Source organism: Lipotes vexillifer, unplaced genomic scaffold (assembly GCF_000442215.2).
Source record: "Lipotes vexillifer unplaced genomic scaffold, Lipotes_vexillifer_v1.1 scaffold519, whole genome shotgun sequence".
Classification (NCBI taxonomy): Eukaryota; Metazoa; Chordata; class Mammalia; order Artiodactyla; family Lipotidae; genus Lipotes; species Lipotes vexillifer.
Genome location: NW_006773945.1, coordinates 1,887,175 through 1,911,944, shown reverse-complemented (window position 1 = coordinate 1,911,944; position 24,770 = coordinate 1,887,175). Strand labels below are relative to the sequence as shown.

General features: G+C 38.0%; 1 protein-coding gene and 1 non-coding gene across 2 annotated transcripts in view; both read right to left on the bottom strand.

The window, feature by feature from the left end:
* Positions 1-314: 314 nt before the first annotated feature.
* Positions 315-24,770, bottom strand: part of CUNH11orf58 (chromosome unknown C11orf58 homolog) — a 28,735-nt gene continuing 4,279 nt past the window's right edge. Inside the window, exons 2-5 of the mRNA XM_007448585.1 lie at positions 23,721-23,804; positions 4,074-4,134; positions 2,229-2,338; positions 315-1,506 (exon numbers count right to left, since the gene is read on the bottom strand). Coding sequence (XP_007448647.1) covers positions 1,276-1,506; positions 2,229-2,338; positions 4,074-4,134; positions 23,721-23,804 — 486 coding nt within the window. The 3' untranslated portion in view covers positions 315-1,275. The remainder of the gene's footprint in view (positions 1,507-2,228; positions 2,339-4,073; positions 4,135-23,720; positions 23,805-24,770) is intronic.
* TRNAG-CCC (transfer RNA glycine (anticodon CCC)) lies at positions 16,495-16,567 on the bottom strand. The gene has a single exon. It is a non-coding gene; the product is annotated as a tRNA-Gly (tRNA).

The window sequence follows — 24,770 nt, the reverse complement described above, 5'->3', positions numbered from 1 at the left end:
CTGAGCCTGCACGTCCGGAGCCTGTGCTCCGCAAATGGGAGAGGCCACAACAGTGAGAGGCCCGCATCACGCTAAAAAAAAAAAAAAAAATCAACACATTGAACACATACTTAAGTATCTAGATGTGTAACAGTTCAGCAAACAAAAAGGTTTAACTCAAAGCCTTTGAACATGTCACTTAAACATTAAGATTTTGAACCCAATTACTCAAAGATCATTGACTAGCCCATAATGCAGTTTGTGTTAATCTGCTGTACAAATTAACCACATAACAGTCAGATCTTACTCCAACAGAAGTGGCGATAAAATCATACAGCAATACTCCTTTTTGTAATTAGATAATCAGGATAACAGCACTGGGATAAAATGAAGAGAATATCTTGTTTCAGCTTCTTGTTCAATAAGCCTATTCCTCATTTTCAGATAATGAGGATAAAGGTATCACAACCACATATGAGAAACTGCTTTCTCTTTATTTAGGTGTTTGTTAGGAAGAAAATTAACTTTGGTCACATATTACCTTAAAAAAAAATCCAGTTTTACATATTCCTAAACAGATAGGACCAAATGATCAGAGAAAAAACTTATTCTGTAAAAACTGGCCAATTTTATCAAAAATCTAACATACAGTGTCGCTCAAATTATGTAAAGACTGCTTGGGATCATAACATTCCAATATATGACAACTGCAACTCCATCCTAACCGGTGTGAAAAGTATTTGCTCTCATGTTGCTTTGGTCCAAAAGAGTAGAGCTGATTCAGTAAGAGTAAACTAAGTACCTAATCTTTTGCCAGCATTAATTTAGATTGTTACTGGCAGCAGAAATATCCATGGTGAATAGTTCTACTATAAGAAAGTATAATAAAAGAATATTTTTATGAACACATCACAGTACCAGATAAACTTTTATAAGAGAGAAACATGAAGGAACAAAAAAAGATAAACAGCTACCACACAAAAAATACTGTTTCCCCCATAACTGTATTTGAAGGGGTAAAAAGGTAGTATTAGAAGTTTGATGATGCTAACATGAAAGGAAGTTGAGTATTGTATTTATTTCTTATTTTATACAACTCTTACTGTTTACAAAAATGGTTATAGTCATGCCCATAAAAGTGTAACCCATGGCATCTGAAAGCAAACACTCTTTGTAATTATTTAAAAGGGCCTTTTTAAAAATTATAATACAAAGGTCTGTGCTCTATAAGCAGTCCTCCACTGTGCATTATAACAATAAGGCTTACTTTTAATACAAAGACTAAGTGTTTGGGAGTTATGAGCCACTGGATTTAACAAACATCATCTTATAGTTGCTTTTTGCATCTTTTTTGTTTTTGGGATCCTCCACTTCATCAGGGTGCTCAGTAGCTTGGAGTTCTTCAGCAGATTCTTCTTTCTCTGACTCTGAATCACTTTCAGAGTCATCTGGACTTTCAGGATCAGGTGAATCATCATCATCATCATCATCTCCAGCCACATCACCTTCTCCATCATGATCATCTACCTAAAAGCATCAATCAACAGCTATTAAAATACATTATCCAGTACAAAAACTAGAAAAGACCCTAAAATTTTTGTCTCACTCCCTAGCCATTAACAGTTTAAGATCAGAGGCTGCCTAGGAAGAAATGAGGACTCAGGCACCTCCATGTGTTATACACTGGGACTTGAGTAGGATTTTGGTTTAAGAAAAGGGCTCTGAAGACCACTCACCTTCTTCCCTCCCCCCTAGTTTGAAAATAATATATTATTATCTTCCTGATGGAAATAGTACTATTTTAAGTAAATAAGGCAAGTTAACCACTGATCCATGGGAATATTTAAACAGTTATCAATGTTTTGCTTATTATATTACTTTGGAGTAATGGACCAACAGTTATTATATGAAAAGAGATGACGTAGGAAACAACCAAGAAAACTCTCCTGAACCAGTATTTACATGAAATATTTCATGTAACTTGTATGTTGTTCATGCCTACTTAAGATGTGCCCTAATGATTATCTAAGAAGAATTTATATTAAGCTAGTATCAGAAAATGTATTTCTACAACTGTCAAAAATACCTATTCTTATTATCTACAAAGACCTAGTCTGGCATGTAAAAATGTAACTGCATAAAGAAAGCTTTCTACATAGCATTCTTGATTGCTAGAGTAATTTAACACAAATAAATGATAATCAAATAGGAAATTATCTTCCCACTTAATGAAAATACGTAATTACTACCTCACTGAAGCCAAGTCCACAATGTCGTCGATATCTTCCTGATAATTTACTGTCCATACTTTGTTGATACTGAGACTCCAGTTCTTCGTTAATTTTCTTGTCTTCTTCCCCTGTATGTCCAGTGTACTTTGATTATGTTTCAGTCAAATTAATAAAAATATTTGATTACACAAAAAACCCACAATACAGATGCTATTATATTCAGGGCTGATTTCTCTAACTGTGACTAATTTTACAGTGAATTTTGTGGATGGGTTTATAAACCAAAGGGTAGTTACCCAACAGATAAAATAACTGAAGGATGTATTTATGATTACTTCTTTAGTAACCAACCCCCTGAAGCACAAGTTGTTTATTAAACATGAAAAACAATTTTTCCCACGTAATAATTCAAACCAGATACAGGAATCTCAGAACTGCTTAAGTTTACATATTGTAAATATTAATTACTAAGAACTTTGGGCATGATGTTTTAGTTTATTTATAGTCTAATAATGGTTCTCTTGAGTTTCCTCCTAGTCATGTAGAAAAAATCCTCCAACAAACAAAAGCTGTCTTTGAACAGAAATAATGAAAAGGCACACAATTCTGTTTAGAGAATGGCTACATAAAATGACCTTGGAATGGCTTCCCTTTATGCCTTTCTTTGCATATCAGTTTACTGCACTAACATAAACTTATTTGTAATTTTATCATGCAATATTTGATATATAAATTATTTTTAACATATATTCTGTTATATATAAGTTATGAAGCAGAATACTAAACAACCACCTATAAACTTACCACCCAAGAAGTAGAACATTACCAATACCAGTGAAGCTTTCTGTACATGACATTTTAACTTGTAAATACAAGAAGAATTTCATATTTTAAAAGAAGGAATGCAACAGTTAAATATATTTCCATTCTGCCAAAGCTCAGGGACTCTTTTGCCTTTTGTAGCAGTGCAAATCAATTTGAAATAACTGTTCAACACCAGAAATATAAAATGCCTATTAATTTCTAATGTCTAAGATTAGGGCCAATTTTTTTGGTTTGTTTTTGTTTTTGTTTGTTTGTTTTTGTTGCATTACACGGGCCTCTCACTGTTGTGGCCTCTCCCATTGCAGAGCACAGGCTCCGGACGCGCAGGCTCAGCAGCCATGGCTCACGGGCCCAGCCGCTCCGCGGCATGTGGGATCTTCCCAGACCGGGGCACGAACCCGTGTCCCCTGCATCGGCAGGCAGACTCTCAACCACTGCGCCACCAGGGAAGCCCAGGGCCAATTTTAAATGGGATAAAACTTTACTTTTCAGCAGACTGAATTCAAATCCAAATTCTAATTCATTTTCTGTTTTTACTTTTAAAGTTTTTCCCCCAAAATTAAAAGAGAAATTAATTTCTTCAGGCATTCCAATGAGTTTATACTCTTCGAAGATTTCAGAGCAAAACTCAATGAATAAACTAAAAACCAGTATAATATGCCAACTATAACACTGTATATTAAATAATTTACAAAATACATGTAAACTCTAGATACTATAGTTGGCAAGATGAGGCATAAAACCTCACTACAATTAAAATACTACATGTTGTGAGTTAGTAAAAATGAAGACAGAAACTGGTCAGTTTCTTGGTTAGAATATCATATTAATGTATATATACTCAAATCTTTTATGAAAGTATATACTGTTAAATGATATACATAACATGTTTACATATACTACATATATTTCTAATATTTATTAATCATTAGAACTAATCAACAATTATAAACAAAAGTTAGAATATCCCAAAATATGTACAAATATTTCATATTCCAAATTTAGCACCTCCACTTTAATTATATTTTACTTTCTTACCTGTTCGGAAGTGAGATGTGGATTTGTGATCTCCTATAACAAGACGACCAGTATGTTCTTTCTGTAAGAAGGCAGGAAATTTATTAGAATTTGAGACCACTAATTCAACATAATTATTAAGTGTCTACTATGTGCCTGACAATATTCCAGGCTTATGGGATACAGTGAAGAAAAAGAACTAAATTAAGATCCCTGTCTTCATGGAACTTACATTCTTGCATGGATAGGGATGGGGACGGGACACAAAATCAGTACATAAATTACAGTATGTCTGAAGGTAGTGTAATTACAATAAACCAAGCAGAGGAAGGGGATACAAAGTATGTAGAGTTCAAGCTGGAATTTTAAATGGGATAGACAGCTAGAAAAGTGGATCAATCTAAACATTTTCTTTCCTAAAATGCCAGTAAAATGAGTTGCTTTGATTTTCCCACCTTCTCTTTCTGATGTCTCAGGCATAAATCATGGAAAGAAAGCAAATGAGATTATTTAACTGAATAAAAATAATAGATTTATGATGAACAAAGTGATCAAAATTTAAAATATAAAACATAAAAATAACATTACTATTTAACAACATACCACAAATAGCTAGCTCATTACTTTTGACTACAATAAACACCCACTTTCAAACTATCAAAAAGCACAGAACTTAAAACAATCTAGTTCTATAAAACATAAAAATAAATCTGATTCAACATTACCAACTAATCAGCTTACATAATTACTTTACTCTCAATTTATCAGTTCCAATCCACTCTTCATGGTTCATATTTAGTTTTGAAACCAAGCATCAGCCTGTGGGGCTCCTGGGCATGGAAGCCTTTCCATGTCCCCAGTTTCTTGTTTATAGAGAAAAGACCCCAGCCTCCATGACACTCCCTGAGTTCCAAAGGGCAGATTTGAACTGTTGCCATGCAGAGACAAGGGAGGAGCAGTCAAGAAACAACAGTGTAGCCTTTGGATAGGGTCCTGGTTCTGCCTGAAGGGATACACATAACAATGAGTTCTTTACAGAATGAAAACCCCCAACAAATTTAAGATGTTAGTATTCTTTATCCCAGATTAAAGGAACCAGAGAAGCTCTTCAAGAGACCATCTGAGGCCAGATTAAAGGGAGTCACAGAAACTCATCAGACCACCTGAAGCGAGGCCCTGCACACACCCTGATCCTTATCAGCAACCCTGCCTTTGAACCACTGCTATAAAACTCCTCACCAAATCCCTCCAGGTTGGGACACACAGTTTTGAGAGGCACTGAGTCTGCTGTGTCCCCCTTTGCCTGGCAGAGCAATAAAGCTGTTCTCTTCTACTTCACCCAAAACTCTGTCTCCGAGATTCAATTCCATACTGGTGCACAGAGGCTTGAGTTTTTGGCATCAGTTTCATAAGGTAAATAAAGTGTTTGGGAGACTGGCCAAGATGGCAGAGTAGAAAGATCTTGAGCTCACCTCCTCTCACGAGCACAGGAAAATCACAACTATCTGCAGAACAGCTACTGATGAAAAAGACTGGGAACCACCAGAAAAGATCTTCTACAACTAAAGACATAAAGAAGGAACCACAACAACCTGGATATAATCAAATTCCATACCCCTTGGGGTGGGTGATCCACAAACTGGAGAATAATTACACTGCAGAGATTCTCCTACAGGAGAGAGAGTTCTGAGTCCGACATCAGGCTCCCCAGCCCACGGGTCTGGTACCAGGAAGATGAGCCCCCAGAACATTTGGCTTTGAAGGCCACTGGGGCTTAACTGCAGGAGCTCCACAGGTCTGGGGGAAATACACTTTGCTCTTCGAGGAAGCACACAAAATCTCACATGCACCCGGACACAGGGCAAAAGCAGTAATTTGATAGGCACCTGGGCCAGACCTACCTCCTGGTCTTGGAGAGTCTCCTGGAGACACAGGGTGGTGGGGGGACTGTGGCTCACCCTAGGGACACAGACACTGATGGCAGAATACTGGGGAACACTGTTGGTGGCTGACATCTTGGCTCATTAGTTCTAAGACCTTATCCCACCCAACAGTCTGTAGGTGCTATTGCTGGGACTCCTCAGGCTAAACAACTAACTGGGCAGGGACACTGCCCCACCCCTCAGCAGACAGGCTGCCTAGAGACTTACTGAGCCCACAGCCACCTCAAGATATGCCCCCTAGTCATGGCTCTGCCCATGAGAGGACTAAGACTCAGCTCCACCCACTAGTGGGCAGACACTAGCCCCTCCCTCCAGGAAGCCTGCACAAGCCTCTAGAGCAGCCTCACCACCACCTGTTGCACCCAGACACCAGATGCAACAAAAATATGATTCCCGCAGACTATACGGACCAAGTCTGCCCACAGCAGGCCAGACTGTGCCCGCTAGCAGGCCAATGCAACCTTCAGGACACCCTGGACCCCAAAGCCAACTGTGTCAAGAACCACCTCCTAACCCCAAATCTTATATGTGCTCTGGGATCCAGGGGCCCTGCAGCCAGACTCCAGGAACCAGCTCCAACTGCCCACTTGCCCCCAGAATCTGGCTTAACCTGTCAATGGGTGGACAACAGCCCCAGAGTCTTCATGAACCTGACTCTGACCACCCAGCCAGCACTAGCCTTGGGGCCCCCTAAGGTTCTGCAAGCAGTCACTTCATGACCAGGGCCAGCTGAACAGCAGCCAGCAGCATCCGCACAAGGCAGGGCCTGGCAACCAACCAGACTAGGGGCCAACCAAGCCCACCAGATCACCCACATAGTCAGGCCACCACAACAGAAGGACCCACACAGCCCTCTTAGGAGGAAACTCTAGAGCATATAGCTTGGGTGGCGAGAAGGGAGTGCACTGCTGGGATGCATAGGACACATCCTAGAGGGCCACTTCTCCAAAGTCAAGAAATGTAACTAAGCTACCACATACATAAAAATACAAATAACAACTTAGACAAAATGATGTGGCAGAGGAATATGTTCCAGATGAAGGAACAAGATAAAACCCCAGAAGAACTAACTGGAGATAGGCAATCTACCTGAGAAAGAGTTCAGAATAATGATTGTAAAGATGACCAAAGAATTTGGGAGGAGAATGGATGCCAGAGCAAGAAGTTAGAAGTTTTTAACAAAGAGTTAGAAAATTTAAAGAAAATTTAAAGAAAAAATTTAAATTTTCTGTTTAAAAAATTGAACAGAGATGAAAAATAGAATAACTGAAATGAAAAATACACCGGAAGGAATAAATAGCAGACTGATACAGAAGAATGGATCAGTGAGCTGGAAGACAGAGTACTGGAAATCACTGCCACTGAACAGAAAAAAGAATGAAAAGAAATGAGGACAGTTTCAAAGACCTCTGGGACAACATCAAGCACACTAATATTAGCATTAAAGAGGTCCCAGAAAGAGAAAACAGAAAGAAAAAGCCTGAGAAAATATTTGAAGAGATAATAGCTGAAATATTACTTAACCTGGGAAAGGAAACAGTCACTCAAGTCCAGGAAGTGCAAAGAATCAAGGAACACACCAAGACACAATGTAATCAAGATGACAAAAATTAAAGATAAAAGAGAGAATATTAAAAGCAGCAAGGGAAAAGCAATAAATAACATACAAGGGAATTCCATAAGGCTATCAGCTGATTTTTCAACAGAAACTGCAGACCAGAAAGGAGTGCCATGATATATTTAAAAAAGTGATTAAAGGGAAAAACCTACAAGCAAGAATACTCTACCTAGCAGAGCTCCTGTTCAGATTTGATGGAGAAATCAAAACTTTTACAGACAAATAAAAGCTAAAAGAATTCAGCACCACCAAGCTAGCTTTAGAACAAATGCTAAAGGAACTTATCTAGGTGAAAAAGAAAAGGCCACAACTAGAAACAAGAAAATTAAGAAATGAAAAAGCTCACAGATAAAGGCAAACATAAAGGTAGGAAATAATCCACATGCAAACTAGTAGGGAGGCTGACAGACAAAAGTAGAAAAATTATCTGTATCTACAATAAGCAGTTAAGGAATACACGAAGCAATTAGATGTAAAATATGATATCAAAGACAGTAATTGTGAGGGGAGGAGTACAAACGCAGGATTTCAAAAATGCACTTGTAATTAAGAGAGCAGCAACTTAAAACAATCACGTATACATATAGACTGCTCTACAAAAATATCATGGTAACCACAAACTAAAAATCTATAATAGATATACACACAAAATTATCCACAACACTAGAGATAGTCATCAAATCACAAGAGAAGAGAACAAAAGGTGAAAGACCTACAAATCCATAACAATTTGGGGAGAGGGAGCTCTGTAAGAGGAAAGGTTCTCTAACCCCAGGAACCCCCTTCACCAGCTGGGAAAAATCAGCCAGGACAGAAAGTGAGCTTCACTGGCTCAGAGGAGTGCAGCAACAGGCTTTAGGCAGGCAGAACAAAGAGAGACCAGCACTGATGGTCCTGGCCACCTCGCTGTACTTACTCCCCAGCCTGAGATGTGTGTCTGCTGGTACGAGGCGGCTGGGTGCTAAAACTCAGGCTTCAGGGGACAGACCTGGGGAGAGGACTGGGGTTGACTGCGCAGAGACAGCCAAAATGTATTGGAGTATGGCCCAGGCCACAAGGTGTGAGCACAATAATGCCTGGGTCCACCATAGAAGCCCCACTCGTAATGTGCTCACGAAGGGAGGGTCAGGACCCCACCACAGCAGCCTCATCCTCTTTGTGCTCACAGTGGGCATAACTCTTGACTCTATGAGCTCTGCTAGTAGACAAGCCCTGGTGGTTGCCTACACACAGAGGTGGGGCTGAAATATGAGCTGTGTCCAGCCAGCAGCTTTGAGACTTTGGCAGATTTTGCCTCTGGTGCCTTTGAAAGCTCAGCACCTGGGGGACATCCAAGCAGATTATTGGTGCTTCTGTGATTAGGGCGGGTCCAGGGCTAATTCCATAGCTCCCATGGTAGGTCCAGGTGCCTGACTATGGTGGGTCATGGTGCCTGACTTTGGCAGATCTGCACTGGTTGCTTTCTGATAACTGCCCCTGAGGGGCATCTGGGCCAACTGACTGCATTCCCACAGCTGAAGTGGGGCCAAGAGCAGTGCCAACAACAGTGTACTTTGTGAGTACTCATGACAGGTGACACCACAGAGCATACTTTCCAGTGGACAGCTCCTGGGAAGAATACCCAGTGGCTCCTCTCCCAGTGGGAGCACTCTAGTCCCATCTATCTCACACTGCAGTTTAGCAACGGATCTGAGAGCTTTTACTCCAACACCTGGGGAGCAGACCCTGACCCTGGCAGGGCTGTGACAGCTACAGAGCAAAGTGGAGGCCCCTGTTCAACATCCAGTGCAAGCTCTGGTCACCACACCACCAATCACACCCCCTATCAAGGGGATAAGGGCAAGCACACATTGAGGAAAGACGTGGCAGTCATCCATACTAAAAACAGCCTTTGCACCAAAAATATCAGAGTCATTCAGGCTACACAGGGACATTCCCACATAAAAACAGCCCTTTAAGACCACAGTAGATAACTGTTTCTCCTAAAGTCATAGAGTCAGAGAAACATAAGTAAAATGAAGAAACACAGGAACTGCTCCCAACTAAAAGAACAAGAGAAATCCCCTGGAAGTACAAACAATTAAACACCTCTCCAGTCTACTAGACCCTGAGTCCAAACAGAAGGTAATAAAAATACTAAAGGAATTAACAAAGACTATCAGAAGAAATGCAGATCACTGTAACAAGAAACTAGAACTATAAAGAGGAGCCAATTAATATTAGAAAACTCATCTGCCGAGACAAAACTTGAGCTAAAGGCAATAAATAGCAAACTAAATAATGCAGAAGAACAAATAAGTGATCTGGAAGGCAGAATAATGGAAATCACCCAATCAGAACAGCAGACAAAAAGACAAGTGAAAAATAAATGAAAGCAATATACAAGACTTATGGGATAAAATAGAGCGAGTCAATCTACACATAATAGCATCCCAGAAGGAGAAGAAAGAAAAAAGGGGATTGAAAATGCATTTGAAGAAATTATGGATGAAAACTTCCCAAACCAAAAGGAAACAGATATCCAGGTACAAGAAGAACAGAGAGTCGGAAACAAGATGAACCCAAGCAAACCTACACCATGACATATTATAATTAAAATGGCAAAAGTTAAAGTGAGTTAAAGTGAGAATTCTAATGGCAGCAAGATAAAAAGAGTTACTTACAAGGAAACCCTCATAAGTCTATCAGCTGACTTCTCTATAGAAACACTGCAGGACAGAAGGGAGTGGCAAGTGGCAAGTCCTAAAAGGGAAAAACCTGCAACCTAGCATACTCTATGCAGCAAGATTATCATTTAGAATAGAAGGAGAGATAAAGAATTTCCCAGACAAGTGAAAACTAAAAGAATACAGCAATACAAAACCTAAACAGACATTTCTCCTAAGAAGACATACAGATGGCCAACATGAAAAGATGTTTAACATCGCTAATTATTAGAGAAATGCAAATCAAAACTACAGTGAGGGATCACCTCACACCAGTCAAAACAGCTATCATCAAAAAATCCACAAACAATAAATGCTGGAGAGGGTGTGGAGAGAAGGGAACCCTTCTATGCTGTTGGTGGGAATGTAAACTGGTACAGCCACTATGGAGAACAGTATGGAGGTTCCTTTAAAAACTAAAAATAGAGCTACCATATGACGCTGCAATCCCACTCCTGGGCATATATCCAGAGAAAAACATGGTCCGAAAGGATACATGCACCCCAATGATCATTGCAGCACTGTTTACAATAGCCAAGACAGGGAAGCAACCTAATGCCCATTGACAGAGGAATGGATAAAGAAGATGTGGTACGTGTAAACAATGGAGTATTACTCAGCCATTAAAAAGGAATTAATGCCCTTTTCAGCAACATGGATGGACCCAGAGACTGTCATACTGAGTGAAGTAAGTCAGACAGAGAAAGAGAAATCTCATATGATACTGCAGTGTGGTACACATATACAATGGAGTATTACTCAGCCATAAAAAAGAATAATGTCAGTTGCAGCAACATGGATAGACCTAGAAATTATCATACTAAATGAAGTCAGACAGAAAAAGACAAACATCATATGCTATCACTTATATGTGGAATCTAAAAAAATGATACAAATGAACTTATTTACAAAACATAAACAGACTCTCAGACTTTGAAAACAAACATATGGTTACCAAAGGGGAAAGGTGGGAGGGGAGGGATAAATAGGAATTTCGGATTAACATATACATGCTACTATATATAAAATAGATAATCAGCAAGGACCTACTGTATAGTACAGGGAACTCTACTCAATATCCTGTAATAACCTATATGGGAAAAGAACCTGAAAAAGAATGGATATATGTAATATCTAGAACTGAATCAGTTTGCTGTACACCTGAAACACAACACTGTATAAATCAACCTTACTCTAATATAATATAAAAATTAAATTAAAATAAAAAATAAAATAAACAACAAAGTCCTAGCGTATAGTACAGGAACTATATTCAATATCTTATAGTAAACTATAATGGAAAATAATATGAAAAAGAATATATATAAAGTACAGCAAAGTATCACTTTGCTGTATGCCAGAAAGTAACACCACATTGTAACTGAACTATATATTTCAGTAAAAAATATATAAGTAAACAAAATGAGAAAAAACAGAAAACAAAAGCAGTTATAAGAGGAAAGTTAACAGCAATACAAGCTTACCTCAGGAAAGAAGATAAATCTCAAACAACCTAACCTTACACCTAAAGCAACTAGAGAAAGAAGAACAAATAAAACCCAAAGTTAATAGAAGGAAAGAAATCATAAAGATCAGAGCAGAAATAAGAAAACAATAGAAAAGATCAATGAAACTAAAAGCTGACCCTTTGAAAAAATAAACAAAATTGATAAACCTTTAGCCAAACTCATCAAGAAAAAAAGGAAAGGGCTCAAATCAATATTAAAAATGAAAAAGGAGAAGTTACAACTGACATCACAGAAATACAAAAGATCACAAGAGACTACTACTACAACCAATTTATACACCAGTAAAATGGACAACCTAGGAAAAATGGACAAATTCTTAGAAAGGTACCATCTCCCAAGACTGAACCAAGAAGAAATAGAAAATATGAAGGGACTAATAACAAGTATTGAAGTTGAAACGGTGATTTAAAAACTTCCAACGGACAAAAGTCCAGGACCAGATGGCTTCACAGGGGAATTCCATCAAACATTTAGAGATGAGTTAACACCTATCCTTCTAAAACCTCCTGCAGAGGAAGGAACACTCCCAAACTCATTTTATGAGGCCACCATCACCCTGATACCAAAACCAGACAAAGATAACACACAAAAAGAAAATTACAGGCCAATATCACTGATGAACATAGACACACAAATCCTCAACAAAACACCAGCAAACCGAATCCAACAAAACATTAAAAAGATCATGCACCATGATCAAGTGGGATTTATTCCAGGGATGCATGGATTTTTCAGTATCTGCAAATCAATGTGTGATACACCACTTTAACAAACTGAATAATAAAAACCAAATGATCATCTTGTGAATGAGAAATGTGGCCTGCTGTATCAGTAAACAAAGGATATTGTGGCCATCAAGCCAGCAGCCACCCCCAACTGTGCACCGAGGGGATTCAGGATGGTGAAAAGCATGAAACTGGCCCTAGATAGTTAAGGTGTATATCAAAGGAATGATTTCAATGAGTCCAGACTCTTGAATCTTCCCACACGTGGAAAAGTGTTAAATTCATTAACTTGACATGTTTGGTTTTCCATAATTAACAGTTTCTTTAATTAACAGTAATCCTTTGATGTTTCGACTACCTAGTTTTTGATGCAAAATGCGTATATCCTGGCTCCTCCCTTACCTCTTTGGAGCAGTCCCTCAGAGCAATATGAGAGGCTGACTTAAGTCCTCAGGAAATCCGCCAAATAAAACATAATTCTCCACTTTTTAGGCTGTGTATTTTTTTCAGTTGACAGTTTTGGTGACCAGAAAGGGACTCAGAGCAGACGTCTCTGCTTTGCCTGAACTCTACAAGGAACTGGGGCCTTGGTACCAGCAGAGGCCTGTTGTGCCCATCCAGCTCCAGAGTCCAGATGAATTTGGGCGAGTCCCTCCTGGTTCCTGGATCTCCCAATTACTGGCTGATGATCCTGAGTTTTATGTGGTGGTGTCTAACAGGTACTGGCTCCCCTGCTGAAAGATAATTGGGGAGTGGCCCCTGCTAGTTGAAAAATACTAGGGGAGCCCAGTTGAAAGACACTGGGAGAAAGTGCCCCTTACCTGAAAGATACTAGGGTAACTCAATTGAAAGACACGAGGATTTCTTCAGTTTGAAAGATACTGAGCAGTCTCAGCTGAACGGTTGGTTAGGTAAGAGGTTTACCTGACATTTTCCTCAAATTGGCTATCTTGACAAGAATGTGTCAGGATAAAAGTGCACTAATAAAATTTTATGCCCAAGAAATTCAAGTTCAAATAGGAAACAGATTCTCTCAGAGAAATGAGGGGCATCAGAAAGCCAACCTCCAACTAACACTCCAGCCAGATTCATGTACGTACAGAGCTCATACCTGCAAGTATATAAAGGAAATCTTGCCCTGAAAATGACTAAATGGAGCTCTTTTATTGTATACGCAGCTATGTTAGAAAAAGCTGGCTTGATAAAAACATATTTTCCGAATTCTGATGTTAAAAAAACAAAAGCCCTTCTAGGGGGAAGTTGCATTCCTCCTCCTGTGTCTTTGAGATGTAAATGTTTTATTTGATCTTCAAGCGTGCATGCATGTGCGCGCGTGTGTGTGTCTGTGTATGTGTGTTTTGAGTACTTGGTCTCTGTCATCCAAAAGGCACACATATGGTGTACGTTTAGCAGCCAATCGAATAGACTGAGATTCTGAGCAGGCTTTTGTCTGAATTTTTGCCATCTTAACCTTCATTGCGTCAGCCTGTTTAGTGAGGGCCTTTACTTACTTAGACTATTTTTGGGAGTAAACTTTCTGGATCTGTTTAGGTTCCATCCTTCACACTCTCCTGTGGATGCCTCTTGCATCCTATTGGTTTAAGTCACTATTAACATATATCTCATTAATGGCCAGAGGACAGATCCTTTAAATTGGAGAAACTTCTAAATTGGTAAATTTTTAGAGAACTCTCATTATAAACAGGTGTTTTATTGATATCTAAGGGAAAAAAAATTAAAGGTGGGGAAAAAAATATAATGCTTTACCTAAGAACTCCCGTAGTTTAAAACAAACCAAAAAAACTGGTTTGGGAAACCTTATTGTGGTTTCTGCTTCCCCTCAATGGATCTTACAGATGCTAATAAAAACATTAGAATAATTAACTAGGTTGATTAACAGAAAAATAAGAGAAAAAACTAAAGGGAAAGTCTAGAGCCTCTTTCCCCACAAGGTAAACTTTTTATGCTTTTTTTTTTTTTTGCGGTACGCGGGCCGCTCACTGTTGTGGCCTCTCCTATTGTGGAGCACAGGCTCCGGACGCGCAGGCTCAGCAGCCATGGCTCACGGGCCCAGCTGCTTCGCAGCATGTGGGATCTTCCCAGACCGGGGCACAAACCCGTGTCCCGTGCATCGGCAGGCGGACTCTCAACCACTGAGCCACCAGAGAAGCCCAAGGTAAACTTTTTAATGGAACTTATCCCAAATGGATAAAGAAATCTTAAGATGATTACTTTAAAATGGGATAAATAAAATGAATGTTAATGGGATTAAAACATCTTGATACAACATTACCTAAGGTTCAATGGGCCAAATGGAACCCCCCCCACTGTATTGGTACCCAACATTAAAGGACCCCAAGCAAGTCTGCTCTATTTACCCCTGTTTAAAATATATATATTTAAATGGTGGAAGAAAGTTACACTGAGGTACCTGACCAACAATTACTTGGGGCAACAATTAGGCCAATTAATCAAGTTGACAAAAGGGCCTGAGTCAGTTGGCTCAACCCCTCACTGGGGACCCCAGAGCCTTTTATACAAAATAGATAAATGGTCAGAGAATAAAAGGAAAGCTTCCAGGACTCCTTGTAATACCAAGACTTGTTGATTGGGTCCTAAGAGAAACTAACGTCAAAGGCGTAAAAGTTGGCAGAATTGAGATGAAACTTTATAAAAACTGGTATTTATGTTCACCAATCTACAGAATGCTAATGTAAAAGACAGTTCATAATTGCTTACTTCTTAGTATTCACTAGAAATCAAAGTTTTTAAGGGTTGAGAATTCTAATTTAAATATGAAATTAAAGCTACTAGAAATAATACAGAAAAACAGCTCAGTATGCTATTAAAATAAGTGTGTTGTGAACAAAGAAGGTATGAGGAATGGATTTGCATTTTGTTAAGGGAAAAGAAAATATTTTTGTCCTAGAGCTAGTTGTTTCTAGATGAGAAAAGTAAGAGACAAAATAATACAGATATAGAAAGTGATGGAAGGATTGTGGAAAAGGAACCCTGAGAAAAGAATTTTGTACACGGTCAGGACTGACTAAACTCAGAATGAATTTAATTACATAAATGGATTTTGTTATTAAAGGTAGACTGGTACACGATTGGATTTGGTTCCTCTGTTGAAAGAACAAAGGTTTCTTAGAACACTGTTTCTGACAATGGATTGTGTGAGTTTCTCTGTCTTTAAGTGATCTATATTTGCTTTTGAAATCTTTTGTCACTGTGGTTATTATTTCACAGTGACATATGATCCTATTTGACCAAGTGTTGATATTTTTGACAAACTTCCCAAATATCAAATTCTAAAGTTCTTTTGACCTCCAGCTAACTCTGGGATGCTTCAAAGGAACCAAGACACCTCAGAGAGCAATGTCAAACTAATTAGCTTATCTGGTATGATAAATTAATCGGTTGGCCAAAAAGTTCATTCGGTTTTAAAGTAAAAACAAAAGACACCACATTTTTCATTTTCACCAAGAACTTTATTTTTTTAAAAATATTTAGGGACCTCCCTGGTGGCACAGTGGTTGAGTCCACCTGCCAATGCAGGGGACATGGGTTCGAGCCCTGGTCCGGGAAGATCCCACATGCTGTGGAGCAACTAAGCCTGTGCACAACTACTGAGCCTGCACTCGAGAGCCCACGAGCAACAACTACTGAAGCCCGTGCACCTAGAGCCCGTGCTCCACAAAAAGAGAAGCCACCGCAATGAGAAGCCTGTGCACTGCAACGAAGAGTGGCCCCCCCTCACCACAACTAGAGAAAGCCTGCGTGCAGCAACGAAGATCCAATGCAGCCAAAAATAAATAAATAAACACACAAACATTTATTTGGCCGTGTTGGGTCTTAGTTGTGGCACATGGGATCTTTAGTTGCAACATGCAAACTCTTGGTTGGGGCATGTGGGATCTAGTTCCCTGACCAGGGATCGAACCTGGGTCCCCTACATTGGGAGTGTGGAGTCTTAGCCACTGGACCACCAGGGAAGTCCCACCAAGAACTTTACTGAACGTATTCACTGTTTTGTTCCACTACCTTCTGCCATTTTTCAGGCAACTTCATAATTCCATCTTCCTAAAACTTTTTATCTTTTTGAGCAAAGAACTGTTCCAAGTGCCTTTTACAGTCTTCCAGGGAATTGAAATTCTTTCCATTAAGAGAATTTTGTAAAGACCAAAATAAATGGAAATCCAAAGTGCCATGTCTGGTGAATATGGCAGATGAATCAGAATGTACCAGCCAAGCTGTAACAGTTTTTGCCTGGTCATCAAAGAAACACGCAGTCTTGTGTTATCCTGATGGAAGATTATGCATTTTCTGTTGACTAATTCCAGATGCTTTTCGTCGAGTGCTGCTTTCAGCTGGTCTAACTGGGAGAAGTACTTTTTGGAACTAATCATTTGGTTTTCTGGAAGTAGCTCATAATACAGGACTCCCTTCCAATCCCACCATATACACAACATCACCTTCTTTGGATGAAGCCCGGCCTTTGGTGTGATTGATGGTGGTTTATTTCGCTTGCCCCATGATCTCTTCCATTTCACATTATTCTACAGTATACACTTTTCATTACCCATCACAATTTGTTTTAAAAATGGGACATTTTTGTTAGGTTTCAGTAGAGAATCGCATGCGGAAATACGGTCAAGAAGGTTTTTTTCACTTAACTTATGAGGAACCCAAACATCAAAGTGATGAACATAACCAAACTGGTGGAAATGATTTTCAGCGCTTGATTTGGATACTCTGACTATGTAGGCTATCTTCCATGTGGTGTAACATTGACTGTTCTCAATTAATGTCTTGATTTGATTGCTGTCAACTTCAAATGGTCTACCTGACCACGGAGCACCATATGGCGAGAAATCTCCAGCACAAAACTTTGCAAACCACTTTTGACACATTCAATCAGTCAAAGGTACTTTATCACAGTACCTTCTCCATACACTGCACAAATCTTTTTTTGCGTTTTAGTTGCGTTTCTACCTTTCTTGAAATAATAAAGCATAATATGCCGAAATTGTTGCTTTTCTTTTCCTCTTCAATATTAAAATGGCTACACAAAAATTCACCAGTTTTGATAGTTTTTTTTAAAATGCACACTGATATGACAACTGTCACAATACAATCTAACAAAATTGTTTCAAATGAAGTTAAAGACAACTAAGTGCTACCAGAGACAACCTATGGAAAAACCGAACGAACTTTTTGGCCAACCAATACTTGCAAAGCACTGCCAAGTAACTAGTGATGAACCTTATGTTATATTGTATGTATAAATGTCATTAATACAGATATTCCAAATTTTATCTGAAATTACTAAAATGTGAGATATCCTGGTATAATGTTATCAATCATAATTCTAGTTATTATCGAAATATCCAAGTTCCTTGTCAACTGCATTGTAATCAGATCTTTAACTATGGCATTTTAAGTCCTGTCATTTATAAATAGTCATTGTTTTATTCTGATGCTTTTATAAAATGAAGATCTTCAAGAAGATTCATAAAAAGGACTTTTAAACAAGTATAAGTTTCTGATAACTTTTAGATCATACCACTGAACTGGGTAAGAAATGACAAAACTCTAACGTAAAACCTACTTCATCCAAATCAACAGGAATTACACGGGACTGAATGAATTTATAAATATGATTTATAATTTTATGACTTTTTTGGGGAAATATATTGGCTTTTCCTCTTTGTTTTCCAGAAAAACTTTTCCTCTATTATGCTATGACCTACAAGTTGATCAAGTATTCTTTTATAAACAAAAATAAAACATATTTTTTCCTCTCTACCTAATCCTTCCATATTTGGCTTCTCCACCTGGCTCTCCTATGGACTTGATGGTTTACTGTGACCAGATTACAACTAGTTATACTAATCACTGTTTTTTCTTTGAATTTTATTTATTTTTTTATACAGCAGGTTCTTATTAGTTATCTATTAATCATTGTTTTAATTTGTTCTCTTTGTTCCTGAATTGTTTATGCTCTGTGTCTCTCTTGGCTGTACTATGACCTTATTAATGTTACTGACTATATTAATTATCCTGTCTATTTTATAAGATTGTCTCTTATCCAATGTGTAACCAGGTCTCCAAAAAAATTAATGATGGCTAAAGGTCTTGAAACAGTTGATCATACACACACACACAAATATATATATACATATATATATATATATATATATACATATATATATATATATATATATAACTCTACACAGGATAACTGTAACAATGCAACTCTCGGTATGGAAAGAAGAAACAAGAGAAAACATTTTCTAGGTCATAGCAGACTAGTAAGATAGGTGATCCAGAGAATTTTAGATTATTAACAGGTCCTAATCCAAAAATTTGAGTGGCCTATCAACAGAATCTTAGCCTGATCTAGGAATGAGCCTTCCTAGCACTGTGGGACAAAATTGGTCATGAAATGCCTCCCAAACGTTGGTTGAATTTATGATCAAGGGGAAGCACTGTGAATGAAAAATGCTGCCCTATCAGTATACAAAGGATGTTGCAGCCATCAAACCAGCAGCCATTGCAGCTACTCCCAACCGTGCACCCTGTGGGGATTCAGAATGGAGAAAAGAAGGATACTGGCCCTAGATAGTTAAGGTGCAAATCAAAGGGATGATTTCAATGAGTCCAGTCTTGCATCTTCCTACATGTAGAAAAGTGTTAAATTCATTAACTTGACATGTCTGGTTTCCCCTAACAGTTTCTTTAATTAACAGTAATCTTTTGATGTTCCAACTATCCGGTTTTTATTGCAAAACTATACATCCTGGTTCCTCCCTTACCTCTTTGGAGCAGTCCCTCAGAGCAATCTGAGAGGCTATCTTCTAGGTTTAAGTCCTCAGAAAATCCGCCAAATAAAACATAATTCTCAACTTCTAGGTTGTGCACTTTTTCAGTTGACAATCTCAATAAATGCAGAAAAAGCTTCTGATGAAATTCAACATCCATTTATGATAAAAACTCTCCAGAAAGTGGGCATAGAGGGAACCTACCTCAACATAATAAAGGCCATATATGACAAACCCACAGTTAACACTATATTTAACGGTGAAAAGCTGAAACCATTCCCTCTAAGATCAGGAACAAGACAAGGCTGCCCACTCTTGCCACTTTTATTCAGCACAGTACTGGAAATCCTAGGGACAGCAATCAGACAAGAAAAAGAAATAAAAGAAATCCAAATTGGAAAGGAAGAAGTAAAACTGTCACTGTTTGCAGATGACATGACACTATACATAGAAAATCCTCAAGATGCCACCAGAAAACTACCAGAGCTCATCAATGCATTCGGTAAAGTTGCAGGATAAAAAATTAATATACAGAAATTGGTTGCATTTCTATACAGTAACAATGAAATATGAGAAAGAGAAATTAAAGAAACAATCCCATTTACCATCACATCAGAAAGAATAAAATACCTAGGAATAAACCTACCTAAGGTGGCAAAAGAACTGTACTGTGAAAACTATAAGATGCTAATAGAAGAAACTGAAGATGACACAAACAGATAAGATATACCGTGTTCTTGAAGTGGAAGACTCCGTATTGTTAAAGTGACTATACTTCCCAAGGCCATCTACAGATTCAATGCAATGCCTATCAAATCACCAATGTCATTTTTCACAGAACTAGAACAAATAATTTTAAAATTTGTATGGCCCCAAATAGCCAAAACAATTTTAAGAACAGAGCTGGAGGAATCACACTCCCTGACTTCAGACTATACTACAAAGCTACAGTAACCAAAACTGTATGGTACTGGCACAAAAACAGACAGAAATCAATGGAACGGGATAGAAAGCCCAGAAATAATCCCATGCACTTATGGTCAATTAATCTACGATGAAAGAGGCAAGAATATACAATGGAGAAAAGACCACTAATTTTAAGAAGGGGTGCTTGGAAAACTGGACAACTACATGCATAAGAATGAAATTAGGACATTCTCTAACACCATATACAAATATAAACTCAAAATGCATTAAAGACATAAATGTAAGACCATATACTACAAAACTCCCAGAGGAAAACACAGGTCAAACACTCCTTGACATAAACCGCAGCATTATCTTTTTGGATTCGTCTCCTAGAGTAATGGAAATAAAACAAAAATAAACAAATGGAACCTAATTGAACTTAAAAGCTTTTGCAGAGCAAAGGAAACCATAAGCAAAATGAAAAGACAACCTATGGAATGACAGAAAATATTTGCAAATGATGCAACCAACAAGGCATTAATTTCCAAAATATACAAATAGTTCATATAGCTCAATACCCAAAACAAAACAAAACAAAAACAACCCAACCCAATCAACATACGAGCAGAAGACCTAAATAGGCATTTCTCCAAAGAAGACAAACAGATGGCCAACAGGCACATGAAACAATGCTCAACATCACTAATTACTAGAGAAATGCAAATCAAAACTACAAGGAGGTATCACCTCACACTGATCAGAATGGTCATCATCAAAAAGTCTACAAATAATAAATGCTGGAGGGGGGTGTGGAGAAAAAGGATCCCTCCGATGCTGTTGGTGTGAATGTAAATTGGTACGGCCACTATGGAAAACAGTATGGATGTTCCTTAAAAGACTAAGAGTTACCACATGATCCAGCAATCCCACTTCTGGTCATATATCTAGAGAAAACTAACTCAAAAAGATATATGCATCCCAATGTTCATAGCAGCAGCATTTACAACAGCCAAGACATGGAAGCAACCTAAATATCCATCAACAGGTGAATGGATAAAGAAGTGGTACACACGTACGTACACACACACACACACACACACACACAATGAAATACTACTCAGCCATAAAAAGGAATTAAATAATGCCATTTGCAGCAACATGGATGGACCCAGAAAGTATCATACTAAGTGAAGTCAGACAGAGAGACACAAATATGATATCACTTATATGGGAAATCTAAAAATTATGATACAAATGAACATATTTACAAAACAGAAACAGACTTACAGACACAGAAAACAAACTTATGGTTACCAAAGGGCAAAGGAGGTGGGAGGGATAAATTTGGAATTTTGGATTAACAGAGACAAACTACTATATATATATAATAGATAAACAACAAGGTCCTACTATATAGCACAGGGAACTATATTCAAGATCTTATAATAAACTATAATGGAAAAGAATCTGAAAAAGAATATCAATCTATCTATATATATGCATAACTGAATCACTTTGCTGTATACCTGAAACTAATACAACATTGTAAATCAGTTATACCTCAATTAAGGAAAAAAAAAACCAACTGAAAAAAAAGGGAAATTGTTCACTAAAACTGAGTGAAAGTGAGATTAAATTTGACTTTGCAAAGCAATCTTAACCAATTATCTGTGTATATAAATAACAAATCACCCTATTGTGAAATCATGACACATTCTCCATACCCAAAGATGATACTCCTGAAAAGGTTCAAGCATTAATGCTTACTGCCTTACATGTTATTAGCACAAAAGCAAATCAATAATTCAGTAGTCTGTTCCTTTAGATTGCAGAAGACACCTCATAACAAGATTTGAATATACATAATGGCATCAATTTATTCTAAGATGGTAGTATTATACTGGTCTATCATACTTTCTCAGTTGGTTCTCCCTGTGACCAATAAAATACTCAGTGGCTAGGATTAGGAATGTACTTTGGGGCCACAAAATAGTATAAATCTAAACAGCCTACATAAAAGATCAAAGCTATGATCTTTGTTAGCAAAGAATTTAACATATGCTATAGCTATTTATCGGCAGCCAAAAAAATTTTTTAACTGTTCAATTTGTTCTCCACCCACCCCCACCCTGTTTTATTGAGATATAATTGACTACTGGTAGCTAAATTTCATACATTTTATGTTAGGGTGTTCTTCCTAGGTACTTAAAGAAATGTGGTCCTACTAGGTTGAGCATACCCTTAAACTATTACTTTATATATCCTTAGCAAAATCTTTTATTTGCATGAACCAAGAGAAACTTCAGACTACTTTCTATGACAAATCACAAATTATTGGGAAATCTGGATTAATGTGATATTATACAAATGCTTCCTTTGTATAGGGCTTAACATCTTACATGATCTCTCCCTATGCCCAAATCCACTGTTCTAGTCTGGCTAACTCTTAATCCCCTCAGATTCAGATCAATTCTATTTCTGGGAAGCTTTCTTGTGCTGCTAAGCCAGAGTGAGCTTCCCTTGCCTGTTGATTCCACAGCATTATGTGCATAGCTCTTCCATAGCAATTATAATTCTATATTGTTATTATCTGGTTTCCTCCAGCACATGATAGCTCCAAACTTATGTTACTGATCTAAGTGACCCCCCCACCCAGGACCTAGTACAGTGCCTGGCATGTAGTTGTCAACAGCTGTTGGTAAAATGCATTCCCATACAAATAAAAAAACAAAGGGCAGAACTTATTTCTAAAGAGCTTAAAAGAGAAAAAAAGTTTTCCTTTTTCTTCCACATCAGGTTTGCAGAAAGATTACTGGGACAGTGTTAGGAAAATAAATGTACTTGCTTACCAAAAAAAAATCAGTATTTAGAGTTCACTGTATTTGCATGTAAAAATTAATTGCTAGGAACAAGAGTTTTTTCCAACATGTGATGTTTCCTGGCACCTATATTTTATATCTTCTATTACGTTAATCGAACTGAAAAAGATTTCAAAATACACTGAACATTTTTAAAATTAAGTTTTTGACAAAGGCTATTCCCTTGGCTACTACTTCAAGGGCTGGAAGGAGCTATAAAATATGAAAGACCTACCAAATGGTCTGCCCAGAAGTACCTTGTATCAAATTATCGGGCTAACAGATGGCAAATCATGAACTTTCACGTTTTCTTTCTTCCACGGGAGTCTCCTCAAACCAAATTTTTTCTCTATGCAGTCTCTAAACATTAACACCCAGTGGCACTGAGAATCCTAGAAGCAGCTCAGTGAGGTCAACTATATTTCCGAAAGCCTAAAGTAGTCATGCAGAACAGTAAAATGGGATCCAAGTGTATTCATTCCTTCTCACTTAACATACATAAAAAAAGGGCATTATTTTCACAGAAAAGGTAAAAACGTATTCTGTCTGATGCTTACCTTTCCTGCACCCATAAGTCTCAAGAACTTTTGTTTTCTTTCTTCATTACCTAAGTCTGCTGCCTCCCAATTGCTAGATCCAAGCTGGAAAAGAAATTAGCCAATTAATCTTTTTTGCATAGTATTAAATATTTAAAAATTTAGAGTCTACCAGTAAATCCCAAGCTTTTTCCCCCTGTCAGTTTTCACTATAAACTGGACTCACTCTTGCTTAGGAAGTTAAGCATATGCATAATATTCGAATTAGAATATACTCCTTTTCTGTTACCTTAAGGGAAAGTCCTTTAGTTCTTTTGCAGCCAGAGATCTGGTTTTCAAAAGTTTATACTATAAGAATTACCTGGAGGGCTGGTTAAAACACAAAGTGCTGGGCTACACTTCAAGAGTTTCAAACTTAGCAGATCTGGTGTGGGGCTTGAAGATTTATTTCACTTCTAACAAATTCCTAAGAGATGCTGATGCTGCTGATGTAGGGTACCACACTTTGAGACCTACTGCCTTAGAGCTTTGCAGGGCCCTAGGGTACCTAATACTTTGAACCCAGGAGGCTGCTACAGCTGTTAACTGAACTTAAAACTCTGGCTATATTGATATTCTAAAGAACAGTACAATATCAGAGTCAACTGGACCCAATTTTAGTTTCTTTTTTGAACAGTTTCCTTATTTGTAAGGACTGATGTGTGAGGACTTTTTTTTTTTTTTTTAATATTTATTTGGTTGGGCCCAGTCTTAGTTGTGGCAGGCTGCCTCCTTAGCTACTGCATGCGAACTCTCAGTTGTGGCATGCATGTGGGATCTAGTTCCCTGACCAGGGATTAAACCCAGGCCCCGGGCATTGGGAGCGCAGAGTCTTAACCACTGTGCTACCAGGGAAGTCCCTGTTAGGACTTTTATTCTTACTTAAAGGTCTTCCAAAGAACAAAGAGAAAATTTACTAATTTTTTTAAAAAAAAGAATAGAACTCATTCTATCTTGTAATTATCAAATGGTCTATTGAACCCTTTTATAAATCTAATATATATTATGGAATCCTAGCGATATTTTTCCCTA